The following is a 21832-nucleotide window of genomic DNA, read 5'->3' on the forward strand; positions in this document are numbered from 1 at the left end:
GCTTTGTGAAGGACCCAAGCTAGCACAGTCGTCTTAGCTAAAATGCCTTCCTATGAGCTTCTATAGTATTTTCCCAAAAAGTGCTCATACAACTCTAACTACTTCTGTGTGTATGTCCCTAATAGGCTGTGGACTCCTTGAAAATACTGTCTTATTCACTAGAATATTTCTAGTGTTTAGCAAAGTGTTTGGCATATTATGGACATTTAATAAATATTTAAGGAATTCAGCATTAAATAAAAGTTGAGGCTTTTTAAATTTTTTATTTTAAATAACTTTTGAAAATTTGAGATTTCATAGGAAATTTTACACTCTTTGTGTGTCATAGTATTGCCACTAAGAGTTTAAAGTGAGGCAAAGGGATTTGAGATTTCCATGTAGTAAATATTTCCTCTTTTTCCTCTCAATTGCCTGTTAGCTCTTAAATCCATTCATTTCTCCACTCTTCCTGGCTCTGCTTCACTGGGAACTGTAATACATTTCCCATGCACCCTCACTCTCTGGTGTCCAAGGAGGAAATAGTGGAAGACCAGAGGGCAGGGAAAGAGGGGAGAAATGTGCTATTTCTCACCCTTTTCCCACACTCTACTGTTTCTTGTGATGTCTCCAGCAGTGACTGTATTCTTTGTCTTTTGAATTTAGGACTCTGGTGGCACCACTTGCTTCTGCTGTCTCTTCCATGTGAGGGGTAGTAGCACTTCCTGCTCTTGCTAATTTCTGGATTGACTCACCATCCCTTTTGGTTTCTAAGCCTTGAGTCCATCACTCATGAAACCAGTTCCCTGTGTTCCTTCTACATGAAAATCCAGAGTTATGTTTTCCCTGTTACACTGTGACTTGTATAAGTACAACTTTGAAGATTACTAGAAAATCTTGGTCTCAAAAAAAAATTGCTACCTTGATTATACCATTAAATGAATGATCAAGAATTAGGTTTTCTACCATCCACCGTATTTAAACCCCATAGTTGTTATGACTTGTGGGGGAAAAACTGAGACTGACAAAAATTCTATGAATTGAAGTTTTTGCTTCTCAAGAATGAACCAAAGTTCAACGATATCCAAATATTGTACTTGATGGGAATAGAACCAATTCTCAGAAGTCTCTGAATTAAATCCTAGGTTGTTTAGCTAGATAACTTTTTATACAATTTCTGTAATTTTATGCAGCTTCTTGAGTTTTGTGTTATTAAAGAGGCCCTTTCATAGTTTTCCAAGTAAGAAAGTCACTATAGTGTAAGAGATGCTTCAGGAACTAGTATTAAATCTGTTCTGTTATCTTTACAGTATAAAAAGTTGTAATATCTGATATTAAAATTAACAAGTTCTATAGGTCTAGAGAATTGTATTCTTTTGAATCAAGAAATACAGGGTCCGGCACATATAACACCCCTTTTTATTACAAAATTTTTTTACTACAAAATCATAAACATGTAATTCTATAATATAATAATATCATAGTCAAGCACATCATATGACATTTTAGGTGAAATTTTCAAGTTAAAACTATAAATTATTACATCCATATTACCCTACCAACCACACTCACGCAGGCGTTACTTCTGCTGGACCCTGTATAACTAAAGCTAAAGAGTAAAAGGCTAAACAACTGCAAATACAGAACCTGAAAACTAGGTAGGCAGGGGTAATTTGGAGCATAACAAAGATGTGAGAAAACAGAACTATGAATTGGAATGATATTGTTACACAGTGAAAAAGAAGAAAACTGGAAATACAACTTTGCTAATAAATATGAACTGAATATGTATTTCTGGGTTTGTTCCTGAAGGAAACAAAAACACATTTACATCAAAAAGTGTTTCTTTTCATTTTAATTAAAACAAAATGGTTCTAACAAGGTGAAATTTGGTTGCTGACTTCTATCATACAAAAGGACAGATCTCCAAACCATTTTGTTAATTAGAGAAATGATATTCCAACTGTTGGCCTCACATGTCATTCTGAACTCTTTTAACAGTTGGATAATATCATGAATGAGCGAACATTTTTTTTGGCTGTGTTTTATGGATATCATAATCTGGGACTGTATCATTTAAATGAACTAAGCCTGCTGAAACCATTCGAGGACTTGTAACTTTTCCAGTGTGGTTTTCTCGTCGTTTGTTAACCTCTGGAGCAGTAAACGGCCTTGCAGAGTGTTTTAACCGATCATGGCTATCATCTGGGTTCTTTCCTAAAAGGCTTGCTCTTGATTTCAATTTTTCAAGATGCTGAAAAGAGGTCATAGGTGAATCCTCAAATCTATCCAAACAATCCTAAATATTAAAATAAAAGGTCAAGTTGGTGAGTTAGGCCTCTGATGGAAAGCAGGTTGACAGCTAGTCGGGGTGGGGACAAGAGGGTAGAGAGCAAAAGGGACTCACGGACATGGACAACAGTGTGGTGATTGCTGAGGGAAGGAGGTTATAAGGGGACTAAATGGTAATAGAAAAAATACAATAAAGATTTAATCTGAAAAGTGTATTTTAAATTTGTAAGGACCAAAGTATGTAATATAAACAGTTAAAGAGAAAAAAATGATAACTTCAAATGTTTTATAGGTAAATTCAGACCCTACACCCAATACCTCCCATTGAAAACTATAATACTATAGAAATCATGCTTTTGGAAAAAAAGTTATTGTTTCAAATGATCCATTATTTCAAAAGAGAAAGATGATATATAGCTTGAAACCAGATAAATTTAGGGCAGCTGTCCTCAGGGGTCAGACTCCTAGGCAAAGCCGACAGCCTATTCTATAATTCTTTTCCTCCAAAATACATCTTTCCCAACCCTAAGTATAAATTATGAATTCTTATATTTTACTATTTATATCATCCAAATGATCATTCCTTAGAAGTTAATAAACATCTTTAATACACACACATACAGATCCCAGCATCTAAGAATACGGTTATATTTATATTAAAATAATAAAAATTTTCATGTACACTTTGAAAGTAAACAAGTAAAACATTCAAGAAAATAACTGAAAGACATACACCAAAAATAATTTTTTAAATTGGTAGCTGTGTTAGCGTGGTGGGATTATGAGCTTTGTTTTCCTTTTATCTTTAAATTTTTTATAATATGACCATATTTTACTAATATAATAATCGATGATTGCCCATAAGAAGATATGGAGCTATTAGTCATTCTCAAATTAGTTTCCTCTGCAGTTTAAGCAGTTTGTCTCTTAACACTTCTCAGAGATGGCCACAGCCAAGGAGTGGGCTGCTGTCATTTGGAGAGAGAGTGGAAATGGATTATTAGAATTGGAGGGTGAGAGGAAGTTCAGCAGCACTGTGAATATTTAGAGAGCAATAAAGAGAAGATTTACAGAACAGGAGGTATTAAGAGTCTAAAGACAAATTTGACCTACTTTACATTTTTTGCTGGGTTGCAGAGGGCAAGGAAACATTCTTCCTCTTCCCTGTGATATACACAGAGCAATTAGGTAAGCCAGATTACTAAGGGAATTTCTGTTACACTGGTGAACAATACATAATTTTTGCTTTACAGTACATGTAACAGATTGCTAGAGTTCCAGTGGAAGTGCACAGAGACCCACCCACTGGCTATTTTTCTGGATGCTCCTACAACTCGGTTTCTCAGTCTTCTGTTTCGATTCCTTTGGGGGATTCTTGGGTTTTAGAGAATCAGATGAGCAAGGCATTCTGATGAGCTGAAAAACTCCCTCTCACCATACAATTCTCTGTTGCCAAGCGTCACTAGAGAAAAGTTTAGGTACCGCTGGTTTAACAGAGGGAAATAAAGATAACTCTATCTCCCTTGCCTACTCTTAGGATAAGAATTCTGAGATCCTATATAATCTCATATCACATAACATAAACACAATTTCTTGTTTTGTTTAAAAGTGTATTAATGATTCCATTTGTTTGAAGGAACTTCACAATGTCTTTCCTAAAGACTATAAATCCCTCTTCTTTCTACACCTAGTGAGCACAAAACTTCATTTATTGGATACTAAATTACTGAATTTAGAAAAGAGGAATCCAAAGTTGAGAGTGTAAGCTATATTAATATTTACCCTGCTACTAATTTGCTTTACTATAGCTACATATATGCTTTATTATGGAAAATCAATTTACTATAGAAGTTTAACTATTCTGAAATTAGATGTATTTTCTAAAAAATAGAATTATGCATATCAAATTATCATTATATCATTTTAGGATGTATTATTTTTCCAATTGTAGGTCATGCCTGTTTATATATACCAACAGATAAAAGCAGTGATCAAGAAAATTAAAATGTCCTTTCAGAGAACTCTGAGGCTTTGGTGGAGTGGGGACCCTGCAGCTTGGGTGAGAGTCAGGACCACATGGCTCTGGGGTGCTCCTTTTTGCCATGCAGCTTAGGCAGCAGGAGACACTTTGCCAGGAAGAAAAGGGGTGAAAGGACTCTTGGTGGTGGGCCATGAGAAGGTGCCACATGGCTTTGGATTGACTGGAGATTGTGGTGGCAACACAGCTGATGGTGCCAGGAGCCTGAATCATGGACTTCTACTTCTTTTCCTGAGATACGGTACACCAGACTAGGACAGAGGGAGAAGGAAGTACTGTGTGTGTCTGAATGCCCTACATTTGGCCTGTGCCAATGGCCATGCAGGAGTGGTCACTCTCCTAACTGATAGAAAATGCCTGTTGAACCTTGGTGACAGTGAAAACAAGACAGTTCTGATTAAGGCTGTACAATTCCAGCAAGAGGAACGGGCAACAATTCTTCTAGACTGTGGTGCCGACACCAATATAATGGACATCGATGGCAACACTGCTCTCCACCACGTTGTGCTTGATCAAATACAGCTATAGTAGCAAAGCTGCTTGTAACAAGGCAATTATTGAAGCAAGAAACAAGCAATCATCAACTAACTTCTGAATACAAAGGAGAGAGGAGACCTAAAATGTGTTCTGAAAGTAGCAAAAGTCTTGATTCTGTTAGCTTACTGAAAATCCAGGACACACTTCTTTCCTATGAAAGATTAATAGAACTTAAGAAAAATCACGGTGAAATACTTACAGTAAAAATTTAAAAAATGGAAAATAGAGTTAGTGAACTATAAAAGGAGCTATCAGAAACAAAAGAAATGAAATCACAGAGCATCAAAAAGTGGAATGGGAACAAGAACTCTGCAACTTGAGGTTTATATTAAAAGAAGAAAAAGAGCCCTGGCTGGCGTAGCTCAGTGGATTGAGTGTGGGCTGCAAACCAAAGTGTCGCAGGTTCGATTCCCAGTTAGGGTACATGCCTGGGTTGCAGGCCATGACCCCCAGCAACCGCACATTGATGTCTCTCTCTCTCTCTCTCTCTCTTCCTCCCTTCCTTCTCTAAAAAATAAATAAAATCTAAAAAAAAAAGTCACCAATTTAGAGGCAGAAGTGAACTCATGTCCAGCATTCCAGTCCAGAATGCTGCCTTTAAAGTAAATTAACACCATTAAAAAAAAAAGAAGAAAAAGAGAATAGAAGAAATATGGATATGTTATATGACAAAATAAGGAAGCAGTTAAGAAAAAAAGAAAAGCAGTATATAAAAGTAGTTGAAATGAGCCAACCACTTGAAACCACTCTTAGAACACTAGAGATGAAATCAAAGATTATAAAAAAGAATCTAAATCAGGTTTCTGATAATTATGAAAAAGGAAAAAAAGTTGCATGAAAACCATATGTTACAGGATGAAATTTTCATGCTAAGCCTGGAAATAGACACAGCAAAAAACCAGAACCAGGAAATGGAAAAAAATATTTAGAGGACATTGCAGTTGTCAAAGAAAATAATAACCTTCTTCAAAAGACAGTAAAACTGAATGAGGGAACATTAAAAAAAACAGTATCCCAATATAATGGGCAGCTTAATGTTCTGACAGCTGAGAATACAATACTAAAGTCTAAACTGGAGAGTGAAAATCAAAACAAGAAAGACTGGAAATAGAAATTGAATCATATCGGTCTAGACTGGCTACTGCTGTACAGGATCATGAGCAAAGTGAGACATCAAAAAGAGACCTGCAATGTGACTTCCACAGAGCAAGACATGAATGGTTTCGTTTACGGGACAAAATGAATTGTGATATGTCTGACCTGGAAGATAGAAATGAGATTCTTCTCAAGAACTTTTTAAAGCTGAAAGTAAATTCAGTAGCCTAGAAATTGAGCTTCATCACACAAGAGATGCTCTCAGAGAAAGGACATTGGTTTTAGAAGGTGTACAGAGAGATCTAAGCCAAACACAGTGTCAAAAGAAGGAAATTGAACACATGTATCAAAGGAACGGGGTAAAGTGAATAAATATATTGAAATACAGAGCTCCTTAGAGGAGAGGCTATCTCACTACAAAGTGAAAATGTGTTGCTTCGACAGCAGCTGGATAATGCTCACAATAAAGCTGACAGTAAAGAAAAGACAGTAATTAATATTCAAGATCAGTTTCAGGATATCACAAAAACATTTCAAGCCAAAAGTGAAAAACAAGTTCTTATGCTGAATGAAAGAAATAAGGAGTTAATCAATGAATGTGATCATTTAAAAGAAAGAATGAATCAGCATGAAAATGATAAAGTAGAAAGAGATGCAATGTTGAGACAACTTCAACAAGAACTGGCTGACACCCTAAAAAAAAGTCTATGTCAGAGGCTTCACTGGAGGTTACATCACATTATCGTATGGATGTAGAAGAGACACAGGATTTAAAGAAGAATTAGGTCAAGTCAGAAGTCAATTACAAGAAGCACAGGATCAATGTGCAGTGGCTGAAAGATGTGCTGAGGAGACACAAGATCACATGCAAAAGCTTGAAATTGAAAATGCCAACTTAAAAGTTACAATCAAAGAGCAATCACTGAAAATTGAACAGCTTCAGACAGTCCTGGTAGGTACAAATTCATCTCAGGATGAAAGGGAACAATTAAAGAAATATATTGAGTTAAAACAATCTGTGGAATATAGCTTGGATAAAGAAATGAAGAAAAATAGTGAATTAGAAAAAGAGATAACCCGATTTAAGAAACTCTTAAAAATTACAAAAAGGAAGCTAAATGAATATGAAAATGGAGAGCTTAGCTTCCCTGAAGATTTAAAACCAAATCAAACTGAACTAGATATTCAGATTAATATGTTAAAACATAAGAACAGGAGGAGGAAAGATGGCGGCTTTGCTCCAGGGAGCATGATTCTCGGCTTCTGTGCAGGGGAGGGAAACTCGCGGATCGGTGGAGGAACAGAGCAAGTGGCCTAGGTTACCAAAACATTTTTGAAAACAGGACATCAAAAATTATAGCGGACATTGAAAAAACAAACAGTAAGAAGACTGCATCAGGACAACAGGGACCCAGGGATCAGCACAGGGACCAGGGGTGTTGCAGTCCCCAGGTCCTGTGCTCCCAGGTCTGCCTCAGGGCACCCGGGAGAGTGGAGTCCCTGCTCTCTCCTTGGATAATGGGGGTTGAGCAACACCAGGGGAGACCTTGTGGCTTGAAGGCACAGAGAGGGGAGTTGGACTGGGAGACAATCATGCAGGGGTGGCGAGCACCCACCCACAGCCCTGGAAGAAGTGAGTGCCTCCAGCTGGCATGATGAGGGGTGGCCTGGAAGTGCGCCCGCACCCCCAGCCCGGTGGGAGTGTGGATCGGTGGAAAACCCTGACCTTGCAGCCCCGATCCAGGAAAGGGCGCGGGCGTTCTCAGGTTTCTGGAGCCTGTGGCACTGAACTGTGGAAGCTTGCGCCCCCTCTGGAATCCTGACTCTCACACTGTGCACCTGGAAGGGACGTGGCGCTTAGAGCGTTCCTAGAGCCCAAAACTGGTGGATGGGTGCGCCCCTTTACGATCCCCAGAGATTGCACCATGAATCCAGAAAAGTTGCGGGTGCTTCCCGAGAACATAGCGCCCACTGCAGTGAAATGTGGGGGAAGGGTGAGTCTCCTTGTGATCCCCGGAGCTTGCATCGTGAAACGGAAAAGACGCAGGAGCCCTGTGGGGCCCCGGAGCCTGGGAGACCACGGCAGTGAGCTCTGGAGAGCGGAGAGCATGCTCGGGAGTGCCCAGGGTCCTGTAGGGGAAAGTCAGATTGGCTCTGGGGAGAGCGCCCTGCTGGCCCTGGGGATAGTACCCGAGAGACTTACTGAGATTTGACTGGGAAGAGTGATAGGCATTTCAAACGCCCCTCAGTCTGCTGAAGCCAGCAAGACCAGAAAAACTGGTCTGGCCAGTTAGAAACCAACAAGAGGTTTTTTTGTTTTGTTTTGTTTTGTTTTGTTTTGTTTGGCTGTTGTTGGTTGATTGATTTTATCTTGTGTTTTAAGTGACTTTTTATTGTTCGATTCTTACTATTTTTATATCTCTCAATCCCTTATGTTTCTCTTCCATTCATCCTAGTATTATTCCTTCCACTCCAAATTTATCTCTCCTACACTCTGTCTTCTGCTTCCCCCACCCCTTTTTTTTGAGCTTGCAAGTTACTGCAAATTTGTATTATCTTTTTCTCACTTTTCTGACATTTTTTATTTTAATAGTATTTTGGTATTCTTTTTCTTTCTGTATAATCTTCTTTGCTTGGCTGGTTATACTGTCATTTGATAGGTTCCCCCTGTTATCTCAGTCACAGTGTGTTGATAATTTACTATCCTTCATCTGTGTTCCATTAGTACACCTCTCAAGGTTCTATACTCCTTATTCTTGTTATCTAGATCTCATATATTCTGCCACAAGATTGTTGCTTTAATATTACTGTAAATAAGACCTAGTTCATACAATTGTAAATACTACTCAACACCACTACCTGATCTCAGCCCACTTTACAATTCCCTGAAGTATATTATTGTGGGGGTTGTCTCTATTCTTTTACACACTACTCCTATTTACTAATCTTTATTCCAACCCTACCTCAGAATCTGACCTCCCACAGCCTCATAGCTTTCTAGATCCAACTAACAATCCTTTGGTCCCCAATAAGAGTCTTACCTTCTTTCCATCCTTTCTAAAACGTGGCTAATGGGGTAGAGGATCACAGGTAATACTATAAGTAGCCAAAGGATATCCCATCTCTTCTCTACTGGCTGCTAACATAAATATCATAGTAAACTGTCTTGCTGTCTTAAACCATTTTGCCTTACTCCTCCAACTGATCACAAAAAAGAGTAGGGGGAAGCTGTGAACACCAGGATACATGAAGGAGACTGCACCACTGAATCTCACAGGTATTCTACCACAGAAGTTCACACCATAATCACAGGGAACCAGGACAGATCAATTTAAGAAACAGAGGCTAACAAGAAGAATCCCACGAACAATGAGAAAACAAAGAAACAATCCCCAAATGAAGGGAAAGGAGGAAGCCTCAGAAAAAATGCTAAATGAAATAGAGGCAACTCAACTATCAGACAGTGAGTTCAAAGCTTCCTGATGATTATCAGGAAGTTCAATGAACTCACAATGAGCTATCAGAAACTAGAGGGAAGCTACAACAATCTCACTGCAAACTATATAAACATGAAAAAGGAAATAGAAACTCTCAACAAAGGCCAAGAGGAAATGAAGAATGCCATTTCCAAACTGAGGAACACAGTAGAAGGAATGAAAAGCAGGATCGATGAAGCAGAAGATCGGATTAGCGAGCTAGAGGACAAAGTAGAAAACAACACCCAGAAAGAGCAAGAAAAGGAAAAGAGGCTCAGAAAGAATGAAGAGGGATTAAGAGAAATGCAAGACAATATGAAATGTAATATTTTCTATATAATAGGGATACCAGAAGAAGAAGAAGAGCAAGGGATAGAAAACCTATTGAAAAAAGTAATGATGGAAAACTTCCCTAATTTGATGAGAGAAAAAGTCACACAAATCCAGGAAACACAGAGAGTCCCAATCAAGAGGAACCCAAAGAGGCCCACCTCAAGACACATCATAATTAAAATGGCAAAATTTCAAGACAAAGAGAGAATATTAAAGGCAGCAAGGGAAAAATAGGAAGTAACATACAAGGGAGCCCCAAAAAGGCTAACAGCTGACTTCTCAATGGGAACACTCCAAACCAGAAGAGAATGGCAAGAAATATTCCAACTAATGAGAACCACAACTACTTTACCCAGCAAGGCTCTCAATCAATATAGAAGGCCAAATAAGAAGCTTCTCAGGCAAAAGAAGTCTAAAAGAATACACCTCCACTAAACCAGCTCTGCAAGAGATGCTAAAGGGACTGCTTTAAGGAAAGAAAGGAAAAGAGAGAGTGAGAGAGGAACACACGTACATAAAAGGCAATGAATAAGTACCTATCAATAATAACCTTAAACGTAAATGGATTAAATGCTCCAATAAAAAGACATAGAATAGCTGACTGGATAAGAAAACATGACCCACACATATGCTGCCTACAAGAGACCCACCTCAGGATAAAAGATCTGCACAGACTGAAAGTGAAGGGATGGAAACAAATTTTCCAAGCAAATGGACAGGAAAAAAAAGCCGGGGTAGCAATACCCATATCTGACAAAATAGACTTCCAAAAAAGGACCATAAAGAGAGACCCAGAAGGTCATTTCATAATACTCAAGGGAAGAATCCACCAAGAAGACATAAATATTGTAAATATATATGCACCTAACATAGGAGCACCCAAATACATAAAGAAAATCTTAGAGGACTTCAAGAAAGATATTGACAGCAACACAATTATTGTGGGAGATTTTAACACCCCACTATCAAAAATGGACAGATCTTCCAAACAAAATATCAACAAAGATATTGTGGCATTGAACAATACCCTAGATGAAATGGGCTTTACTGATATATACGAACCCTCCATCCCAAAGAAGCTAAATACACATTCTTTTCAAATGTACATGGAACATTTTCAAAGATTAGCCACATGATAGGACACAAAACAAGCCTCAACAATTTCAAAAAAAATTGAAATCATACCAAGCATTTTCTCGGATCACAAGGGACTGAAGCTAGAAACCAACCCCAAGGAAAGAAACCCAAAACACTCAAATTCATGGAGATTAAATAGCATGCTATTAAACAATGAATGGGTCAAGAATGATATTAGGGAAGAAATCAAAAGGTTTCTGGAAACAAATGAAAACAAACTCACAACAACCCAAAACTTATGGGACACAGCCAAGGCAGTCCTGAGAGGGAAGTTCATAGCGATACAGGCCCACCTAAAAAAGTTAGAAACATTCCAAACAAACAACCTAACCCTACGTCTATAAGAACTCAAGGAACAACAACAAAGACAGCCCAGAGCAAGCAGAAGGAAGGAAATAACCAAGATCAGAGCAGAATTAAATGACATAGAGACTAAAAGCACCATTCTAAGGATCAATGAATCCAAGAGCTGGTTCTTTGAAAAGATAAACAAAATCGACAAGCCTTTAAGCAGACTCATCAAGAAAAGAAGAGAGAAGACCCAAATAAACACAATCAGAAATGAAAGAGGACAGATTACAACAGATACCACAGAAATACAAAGGATTGTAAGAAATTACTACAAAGAGCTGTATGCCAAGAAATTAGAAAACCTAGATGAAATTGACAAATTTCTAGAAAAATATAATCTTCCAAAACTCAATGAAAAAGAGGCAGAAAGCCTGAACAAACCAATAACAGCAAAAGAAATTGGAGCAGTAATCAAAAAACTCCCAACACACAAAAGCCCTGGACCAGATGGTTTCACAGGAGAATTCTACAAAGCATTTAAGGAAGAGCTAACCCCTATCCTTCACAGACTATTTCAAAAAATCCAAAAAGATGGGAGTCTCCCAAACTCTTTTTATGAGGCCAACATCATCCTAATTCCAAAACCAGATAAAGACACAACAAAGAAAGAAAACTTCAGGCCAATATCGCTGATGAACATTGACGCTAAAATTCTCAACAAAATACTGGCAAACCGCATCCAACAGTACATTAAAAAGATCATACACCATGACCAAGTGGGAGTCATTCCAGGGATGCAAGGATGGTACAATATTCGCAAATCAGTAAATGTAATACATCACATAAACAAAAGAAAAGACAAAAACCACATGATCATATCAATAGATGCAGAAAAAGCATTTGATAAGGTACAGAACCCATTTATGATAAAAACACTCAGCAAAGTGGGAATAGAGGGAGCATTCCTCAACATAATAAAGGCCATATATGAGAGACCTACGACGAACATCATACTCAATGGGCAAAAATTAAAATTTTTTCCACTAAGATCAGGAACAAGACAAGACTGTCCACTTTCAGCACTTCTATTCAATATAGTACTGGAAGTTTTAGCCACAGCGATCAGACAAGAAAAAGAAATAAAAGGCATCCAAATCAGAAAGGAGGAAACAAAACTGTCACTGTTTGCAGATGACATGATAGTGTACATAGAAAATCGTATAGACTCCACAAAAAAACTGCTTGACCTAATACATGAATTTGGCAAGACAGCGGGATACAAAGTCAATATCCAGAAATCAAAGGCATTTCTGTACACCAACAATGAAACAGCAGAAGCAGAAATCAAGGAAAAAATCCCACTTGAAATAGCAAAAAGAAAAATAAAATACTTAGGAATAAACCTAACCAAAGAGGTAAAAGACCTGTATTCAGAAAACTACATAACCCTGAGGAAAGAAATCAAGGAAGACACAAACAAATGGAAACATATACCGTGTTCATGGATTGGAAGAATTAATATCATCAAAATGTCCATACTACCAAAAGCAATTTACATATTCAATGCAATTCTTATTAAAGTACCAATGGCTTATTTCACAGACATAGAACAAACACTTCAACAATTTATATGGAATCATAAATGACCCCAAATAGCTGCTGCAATTTTGAGAAAGAAGAGTAAAGTAGGAGGGATCACAATACCTGACACTAAACTATACTACAAGGCTACTATAATCAAAACAGCCTGGTACTGGCATAAAAACAGGCACATGGACCAATGGAACAGAACAGAGAGCCCAGAAATAAACCCAAGTCTCTACGGTCAATTAATATTTGCCAAAGGAGGCAGCAACATAAAATGGAGTAAAAATAGCCTCTTCAACAAATGGTGTTGGGAGAACTGGACAGCTATGTGCAAAAAAATGAAACTTGAGCACCAACTTACACCTTATACAAAAATAAATTCAAGGTGGATAAAAGACTTAAATATAAAACGTGACACCATAAAAGTCCTCGAGGAGAACGTAGGTAGGAAAATCTCATATATTTCACTCAGAAACCTTTTTACTGACATGTCCCCTAGAACAAGGGACATAAAGGAAAGAATAAACAAATGGGACCTCATCAAAATAAAAAGCTTCTGCACAGCTAAAGAAAATAGTATTAAAAGAAAAACAGAACTAACTGTATGGGAAAACATATTTGCCAGTGATACCTCAGACAAGAGTTTAATCTCCAAAATATATAAAGAACTTACATGACTACACTCTAAAAAGACAAGCAACCCAATTAAAAAATGGGCAAAGGACTTGAACAGACACTTGTCCAGGAGGACATACAGAAATCCAAAAACACGTGAAACAATGTTCAATATCACTAGCTATCAGAGAGATGCAAATTAAAACCACAATGAGATACCACTTCACACCAGTCAGAATGGCCATCATAAACAAAGCAACAAACAACAAGTGTTGGAGAGGTTGTGGAGAAAACGGGACCCTAGCGCATTCCTAGCGCACTATTGGTGGGACTGCAAACTGGTACAACCACTATGGAAAGCAGTATGGAACTTCCTCAGAAAACTAAAAATGGATCTGCCTTTTGACCCAGCAATTCCACTACTGGGACTATATCCTAAGAACACTAAAACACCAATACAAAAGAACCTATGCACCCCAATGTTCATAGTGGCACAATTTACAATAGCTAGGTTTTGGAAGCAACCTAGATGCTCATCAGTAAATGAGTGGATCAAAAAACTATGATACATTTACACAATGGAATTCTATGCAGCAGAAAGAAAGAAGGAGCTCCTACCCTTTGCAACAGCTTGGATGGAGCTGGAAAGCATTATGCTAAGCGAAACAAGCCAGGCAGTGAAAGACAAATACCATATGATCCTACCTTTAACAGGAACCTAAACAGCACCACAAAGAAACAAGCAAAATATAACCAAAGACACTGAAATAGAGGACAGGCTGACAGTGACTACAGGGGAGAGAAGAGGGAATTTCAGGGGAGAATGGGAAGGGATTACAGGAACAAATTTAAAGGACACATGGACAAAAACTAGGGGGAGGGTGGTAATGGGAGGGAAGTGGGGAGGGTTGGGTGGGTGGGCTGGATTGGGAGTAAAAGAAAGAAAACTGTACTTGAACAATGATTAAAATAAAAAAAACCCATAAGAACAATGATCTTACAGCAAAACTGGAAACTGCATCTTCAAAATGTCAACATCTGGATGAAAAAAATAAATGTCTTCAACAGGAGTTATTACCCATGAACGCATTACCAAAAAATGTAAAAAACTAAAGAATGAAAAAAGGAAGTGGAAACAAGAAGAAATAAACCTCAAAACACATATGGAAATGAATATGATAGAATTTAATGAATTAGAACAGTATAAATGGAAGATTGAAGAAAGAGCAAGACAGAATATAGAAGAAAAATTAGAAGTCAACCTATTTTTACAGACACAAGCAGCATCTCAAGAAAATCTGGAGCAGTTAAGACAGAATCATAATGCTTCAATAAGAAGTCAGTTGGAACTCAGAAGTAAAGATCTGGAATCTGAACTCTCCAAAATAAAAATGTCTCAAAATTGTAAAGAAATAAATTTGGAAAAATATAAGCAACTCTACCTGGAAGAAATAGAAAGTAGAAAGTCATTAGCAAATATACTAAACAAGACTAACGAGAGGCTAGCAGAGCTCCACACTGAACTTCTCCTGCAGAAACGGCAGAACAGATCTTTACTCAGCACTCTTCATCCAAAGCCAGGCCTGGAAATGCCTTGTGTTGGAAATCTTAATAGTAGTTCGGTACTCTATGGAAACTTGACTCCAGGAGAAAACTTGGTGATTCCTGTCTCAAGGCCACAAATTTCAAGTAAGAGCATGGGGACTTACTTGATCAAGATGCAGTAGGAGTTTGAAAAAACTCTAACTAGAGAACTAAAAGAAGATGCTGCTGAATTTGAAGCTGAAGACTATAGAGCTTATCCTGTAGCATCAACTGATCAGGCAAATTCACGTCAAGATCTCCTTTTGAACACATCACGAGGATATGCACAGATTTTGCAGAAAAATTATGTGATCTGAAATATAAATAGTAATTTATGTACTGGACTATTTACATAATATTTTAATTATTTTCTACCAAATCCATGATATGTGAAATCTTTATTAAAGAAAAATTTTTGAAAAAAAAAATATGGTCCTTCCATTCCCAGATTTTAATTTTCTTTAGAATGGTTTGCATGATGTCTAGTAGGAGATTCACCTATCTATTTTATGTAATACTAAAAAATAGACTTGAATTCCCAAGTTTGTCAGCACACAATATAGCAGTGGGGTTAGGGGAAAAGAAGAGTAGAACTTAAGTTTAAATTTTGCAGTTCATGATCCGATTGTGAATTTTACATTTCCTAGTGCTTAGCAGATTAACTGGCACATAATATCTTTGTTTACTGAAACAGATAGTTCAATGACCTGAAAAAGACTCTATACTTATATCTGTGTGAAAAAAATTCCAGCGGTGTTTCCACAGTATACAGACACTGCCAATGGTTGGTTGTACAGGTTGTACAATAGCCGCTGGCTCTGAAATCCCACACGGGGCCATGCACTCTGGCTCCAGGCTAGGTGAGCCTGCAGACTCTTCCCAGGGCAGAGGTGTCAAGCTCATTTTCACCAGGGGCCACATCAGCCTCACGGTGGCCTTCAAAGGGCCGAATGTAATTTTAGGACTGTATAAATGTAACTATTCCTTAACTAGAGGCAAGGAGCTTGGCGCTGCCACTGGGTAGAAACAAGGTACCTGGCTGGATAAAACAAGGTGGAGGATTGGATTCAGCCTGTAGGCCTTGTTGTGCCACCTGTGTCCTAAAGGAAAGGGTGTCTTTTTCTAATTCATAATCCAGAAGGGGCACCCTTTATCTATTTTATACAAAAGTATTCAGTGTGTTAACAGTCCCCTGATTTTGTGATTGCATTTTGAATCAGGTAAGGTGATACTTGAATGTCAGAAGACTTTTTTTTTTTTAAATTTGGAAGATATATCTACTTGAAGCTAATGAACGTTGCACACACATTTGCATGCAGGTATGTGTGTGTGTATCCTAAATTAGATTATTTGCAGAACTTTGCAAAACACAGAGGTAGAAGACTTAGGAAAACATTATTACATGTATCGCAGTTCTCGCAGTCCAATGAAGCACTCTCCTTGGAACAGATTTCCTTAGTGTTCCTGTGGTGGGCGGTGTGGTTGGTAGGATCTTAACTATCTTCAGTGACTTTTTTTGTTTGTTGACATGGTCTCTTTCTTTCTGGACCTTGGGCTTTAGATTTTCTCTCTTTATTACTTCTGGGAAGAGGGATGGTTTTGCGTTTTTCTTAGTTTCCATAACTTTAAACAATTGTGATTCAAGGGCCTTGGCATACTTTTCATTGCAAACTTCACTTGGTTGTATATAAAGAGCTTGCATTTCTTTTCTGTAACGTGCAAATGTTACTAAATGTTGTTTTTTATTATTGTTATTATATCCTTTCAGTCTCTGACAAAACTGGACTTCTAATTTTGAGATCTCCCCAGCCTCCGAATTGAAATGAGTTAAAGTGTTACTCTGCCTGGAAGGAAAAGTGAACTTATTTATGCATTTTTCATCTTCATCTGGCTTTTTGCAGCAAGGAATTCTAGGATATGAAGACAACACGGCGTCAGGTGTTCCCAGTACCACCGATTTAGAGATGTTGTTATTCCCATTTTTTCCAAGGGTCTTCATTTTTAGTGTCCTTTCAGAGGAAGCATTTGATTGAGTTAGTTTTGATTTACCACTCACACTATGTGGGTCTTGAATTTCTGATTTAAAATCCAAATTTTCTGCTTGAGGAAGCTGCATAACACCATGTTCTTTCCTTTGTTTCTTAAGCACTATGTCTGTAAGTTGTTCTGATGACTTCTTTAATAGAATTGCTTGGCTATTTTTGTTGGAAGTAGCTTGTACTTTTATTAAAGTCAGTGTTTTAGCTCCTTCTTTAGAATAACATCTTTTCTGTTCTCTAATTGTTGATGGATTTTCTCTAATATTCTGTAAGAGAAGATACTCCTTTTCTTCCTTTCTGGTCAGTTCTGTGTCTACAACTCTATTCTCAGGAACCTTTGGTAAAGTGGCATTATGAACAATTTCTGAATATTTATTTTGCTTTTCTGAATGCTCCTTCACAAACTGATTTTCATCTCTAAAAGATAAATATGGTTTTATACATTTTAATGGTGTGGAACTAGAATTAATCAAATTCATATGGTTGCTTATTCCTTCTAATTGCCTTTCAGTGATTAGCCCTGATTTTGAAAGTTTTTCTATAAAAAGCCTCTGGAGGTATTTGCTTAAATCACCTTTTAGATTTAATAGTTCATTTTCTGATAAAGCTATGGGATAGTTTTGCAGAGATTTATTTAAAGGGTATTTCACATTTATTTCAAGCCTTCTACCAAAACTCCCCTTTGAAATATCTTGTAATTCGTGAAAAGATACTGAAGCACTTTTAGTTCTTAGAGAAGATATGTTTGAGTGCATAGGTTCAGATTCTGTCTCTTTAAATAAACTGCTTTCTGAAAGGTTTTTTAGGAAATAGTTTTGAAGAATTTCATTTAAAAAAGATCTCAGCCTTATTTCCAAGTGCTTATTTATGAAATAATGATTAAAATTATTTATGAAAGACATAGTTTCTTTTACGGTTTCTGAATATTTCTCCAGAAAAACATTTTGCCCTTTTGGTTCTGCTCTCTCATTCATCAAACACAGATTTTGATAGATTTTTGGTAAGTCCTCTGTGGTAATATGTCCTGATTCTGAAAGTCTCTCTACAAGATAATGCTGGACGTGTTTACTTAATTCAGATTTTAGGTTTTTTATTTCTGACTCTGAGAGTGTTTCTAGAAATACATGCAGCTTTGGATTCAAACTAGGTTTTCTATCTAATTCGTCTGCTTTATCAAAATTATCTTTAATTCCTTTAAGGTCTCCTGTATTATTTGGAAAAGGGTGTTGAATTAGTCTTTCTAATTCTTTTTCTGGTTGTCTTCTCTTTTCAGACTGATTATATTTTAAAAAAACATTAAATATGCTTTTGAAAAAGGATTTAAACATTATTACATCTGACTCATTAAGTTTATCCATTAACAAATTACTTAAACTTTCTAAGGTAGAACTTAGACCACTTTCTTCTCTGTCAAGCCTCTGACTACTATTTGGCAAATCTGTCTTCTTATCTGTTGCTGATGGATATTTTGAATATTGTGGAGATACATTTTGGCCTTCGTCTATAAATTCGACACTATTTAAAGAGGTGCTTTCTTTGGGAATGATGGGTATATTCTGTTCTGAAAGAGAATTTGTTTTGCATGTGATTTCTAAATAATCCTCTATGGAATCTTTTGGCTTTCCTTCAGCAAAGGCTGCCTCTGTATCCAGCAAAGAACTGTTCTGGTATTCTTTACCTAATTCTATCACTTTGATTTCCCCAGATGCTAAAAGAGTATCTAGAGGAAATGCTTGCATTTTCTGGCTTGTGACAGATTCGGCCCCTGGAGAATCTATTTCATCGTTTTCTTTATAGTAAACTAGAATATCTGAAGATAAATTTTCCCAGCCTGCGGGTAACTGGTTCTGCCAGTCCATCTGTGTCTCACTTGACTCTTCCGCTCCCATGCCCAATGTGGAGAAGTTTTCGGCAGTGAATATTTGCTTTATAACACAATCCTGTGCAACGCCACTGGAACCTGGTCTAGAAATAGGTATGTCACATTCTAAATGTTTCTTTTTGAAACTACTCTTTTTTTTCATTGAGAAATCTTTCTCACCAGCCTCTAAGTGTTTTTCAGAGACAAGTTCCCTTTCTACCTCTGGAGAATTTCCTGCCCCCCCTTCTGAAAGTGAAACTGCAGGAACATCTTTAGTAATTGCATTTATGAGAGGCTTTGAATACAGAATGTCTCCTTTTGAAAGCCGGCTATTTAAATCTTGGATTTTTTCAGATATCTTGTCTTCCAAACTACTAGGTGGTTTATCAGGAACACTTAGAGAACTACGACTTTTCTTTCTTGCTTCAGTGTCTGTAGGGACTTCTGGTTTAGAAAGTAATTTCTCTGAAAGGTCTTGCAGATTTTTATGTAAAATTGAGTTGAGCACCACTGACTGTTTTAAGTTTTCTATGTGCGAAGTAAGACTTAATGATTTTGAGAAGCGACATGTATGTACATTCCCATTTCCAGTTAGTGATGGTTTTCTTTCCAAGTTTGGTAAGGATATATTTTGTGGTTTTTCCTTTAACTTACTCTTAATATCTAAACTCTTTTTTGTGGGGATACTAGGATCATGAGCTAAATTATCCTTAGCGTTTAAAGTCTTTACTGTGATGATATCAGGGCCACAGGTTAACGTTTCCTTAGTGTCACCACCATGGGGCCAGGTTTCATCTGTGGGTCTTGGAGTCTCCGAATGTGTTGTGTAAGGAGGATCTTGGTCTTCATGTTCTATAACCTCTGTACTTAAAGTGTTTCTACATGCAAACATATCTTGGTCCTTCCTTTTTCTGACTGGCCTTTTGTTGTTTATACTCCTTAGAAAAGGATCAAAACCATCCCTGGTGTTGAAATTCTGTAATGTTAAGAAAAGTAAGATATTCTATAACATTTATTTTGAATTTATAATAAATTTTCTATCTAATTTTCTTTGAGCAATCTGTCGATTTACCTATTCATCCTTGTTCCTTTATGAAGATAAAACTAACTTTATTTTTTAAATATTTGAAATTTTAATGGAAAACTTTCAAATTCCTAATTCTAATACTATTTTGCGTCCAAGAGCTTTTTGCTACCTGGAATATTTGTAAATAATTAAAAGTTATTCACAAATTGTTTTTTAAAGAATTCAGTTTCTAGTGTTGGCTGCATCTGCTTAGACAATGGCTAGCATCAGGATCTAAGTCTTCTCCACATAAATATTTACCATTTAGCATCAACGTAGGAAATTTTAAAAAAGTGCAAAGTATAATATGCATAATTAAAAGTATCTAAATGTTCTTTAAAGGCTGACTTGGGACATATATCATCTGAGAATTTCAACAATGATGAGTTCCATTCAATCCTTAGCACAGCACAGTAAAATCTTACTTTTTGATGAATACTATATATGCCTCAAATGTGGTTAAGAGATAGTGGTATACAAAATTCTGTGTTACAATGAAATTTCAGTATAATATCCATAGGTAGTTTTATAGCTCTGAGATTAGTTTCTCACTGAAATAGCTTCAAAATGAAGTCTCTTATTGAAACCCTTTGGTCATACAACTTCTACATTATCCAATTGAAAAAAGCAAATTGTGAAATAACCAGCCTAGAATATGTTTTAGTTTACTTCACCTTAGTAATTCAAGCTTCATTTTATTGGATACAATTCATTATAACTGGTATTTAAATGGCAGCTGATACCCAGGTAACAGTATAATAACCCCCTTGGGTTTTTGAGAAGTATAGATTCCTAAACTGTTTCCAGACTGAGATTCATTTGGTCAGAAGTGAGACCTGGAAATGTGTATTTTTAAAAGACAGCCTGGTGTTTCTAAAGGGTAATTTGGTTTGGGGGCCATTGAATTGCATAATGTGTTAGAGAAACCTAGTATTTAAGTATGAGGGGGAACCCTCAAAACTGAAATTATCTTCTGGAGGGTGGGCCCCTTGTAATATAGGCTTTCCCTGTGAGGTGAGGGTTCTAGGAACCCATCTGTATCAGTGTACCAGCTGGCATTGCTGTAAGAAGCTGCATTTAGCTTCAGTGAATGTTTTTTGAAGACCCTTTCAATGCACTTGCCCATGTCATGATGGGTGATTTCCATGTGCACCTACCCACACCGCGCTGAGTGTTCAGCAGTTTTTCACCAAAACAGTATGATCCCTGTGCCCCACCCTCCCTATTCATTCAATCTCACCCCAGTGACTTTTTTGTTTGTTTGTTACCCCAGATGAAAAAAGTCCTCAAAGGGAAACATCTTGCCCAAATGGAAGAGGTGAAACAAAAAACAGTAGAAGCATAAAAGGCGTCAAAATGGACGAAATCAAAAACTGTTTTGTGCAGTGGGAAAAAACATCTCTATAGGCATATTGCATCAAATGGATAGTACTTTGAAGGTGACTAAAATTTAAATGTGTAAGAATTAACAATTTTTTTATAAATAAGTTCTGGATTTGGGGGGTCCTTCTCATGTAATTAGTATTGGGATGGGATAACTCAGCACTCACCTGGTGCTTTGGTTTGAATTCTGCATATTCTGGCCTTAAAGATGGTGCCACATATCCTTTTTGTGAAAAAGCCACCTTATAAAAAGAGAGGTTTTAATTTCTGACTGCTTGTAATAAAAGGATATTTCCCCAAAATAATTTTATTCTTTCAATAGATATTAAAGATACAAAAAATTTTAAAACCTAAATAAGTTTCTCATAACTACTATACTTTTCCAAGTATCAAAATAAATCAGTATATACAAATACACATACTATATAATCTTAGCTTCCTTGATACTGCAATATTTATTCTATTGAATTTGTAAAATTCAAAACAATGCACATAACTTCAAGCAGAAACAAAAGTAGAAAG

The 21832-nt window shown here is 37.0% G+C and overlaps 1 protein-coding gene and 1 pseudogene across 1 annotated transcript in view; one reads left to right on the forward strand and one right to left on the reverse strand.

Annotated features, from left to right (window-relative positions):
• Positions 1-1466: 1466 nt before the first annotated feature.
• The window catches only part of C2CD6 (C2 calcium dependent domain containing 6), a 94356-nt gene continuing 73990 nt past the window's right edge, over positions 1467-21832 (reverse strand). Inside the window, exons 14-16 of the mRNA XM_045847592.1 lie at positions 21472-21552; positions 16364-19837; positions 1467-2275 (exon numbers count right to left, since the gene is read on the reverse strand). Of these exons, the coding sequence (XP_045703548.1) occupies positions 1988-2275; positions 16364-19837; positions 21472-21552 (3843 nt within the window). The 3' untranslated portion in view covers positions 1467-1987. The remainder of the gene's footprint in view (positions 2276-16363; positions 19838-21471; positions 21553-21832) is intronic.
• Positions 4927-15293, forward strand: LOC123824446 (annotated as a pseudogene).

Source organism: Phyllostomus hastatus, unplaced genomic scaffold (genome assembly GCF_019186645.2).
Source record: "Phyllostomus hastatus isolate PE091 unplaced genomic scaffold, TTU_PhHast_1.1 phas_contig_57, whole genome shotgun sequence".
Lineage (NCBI taxonomy): Eukaryota > Metazoa > Chordata > Mammalia > Chiroptera > Phyllostomidae > Phyllostomus > Phyllostomus hastatus.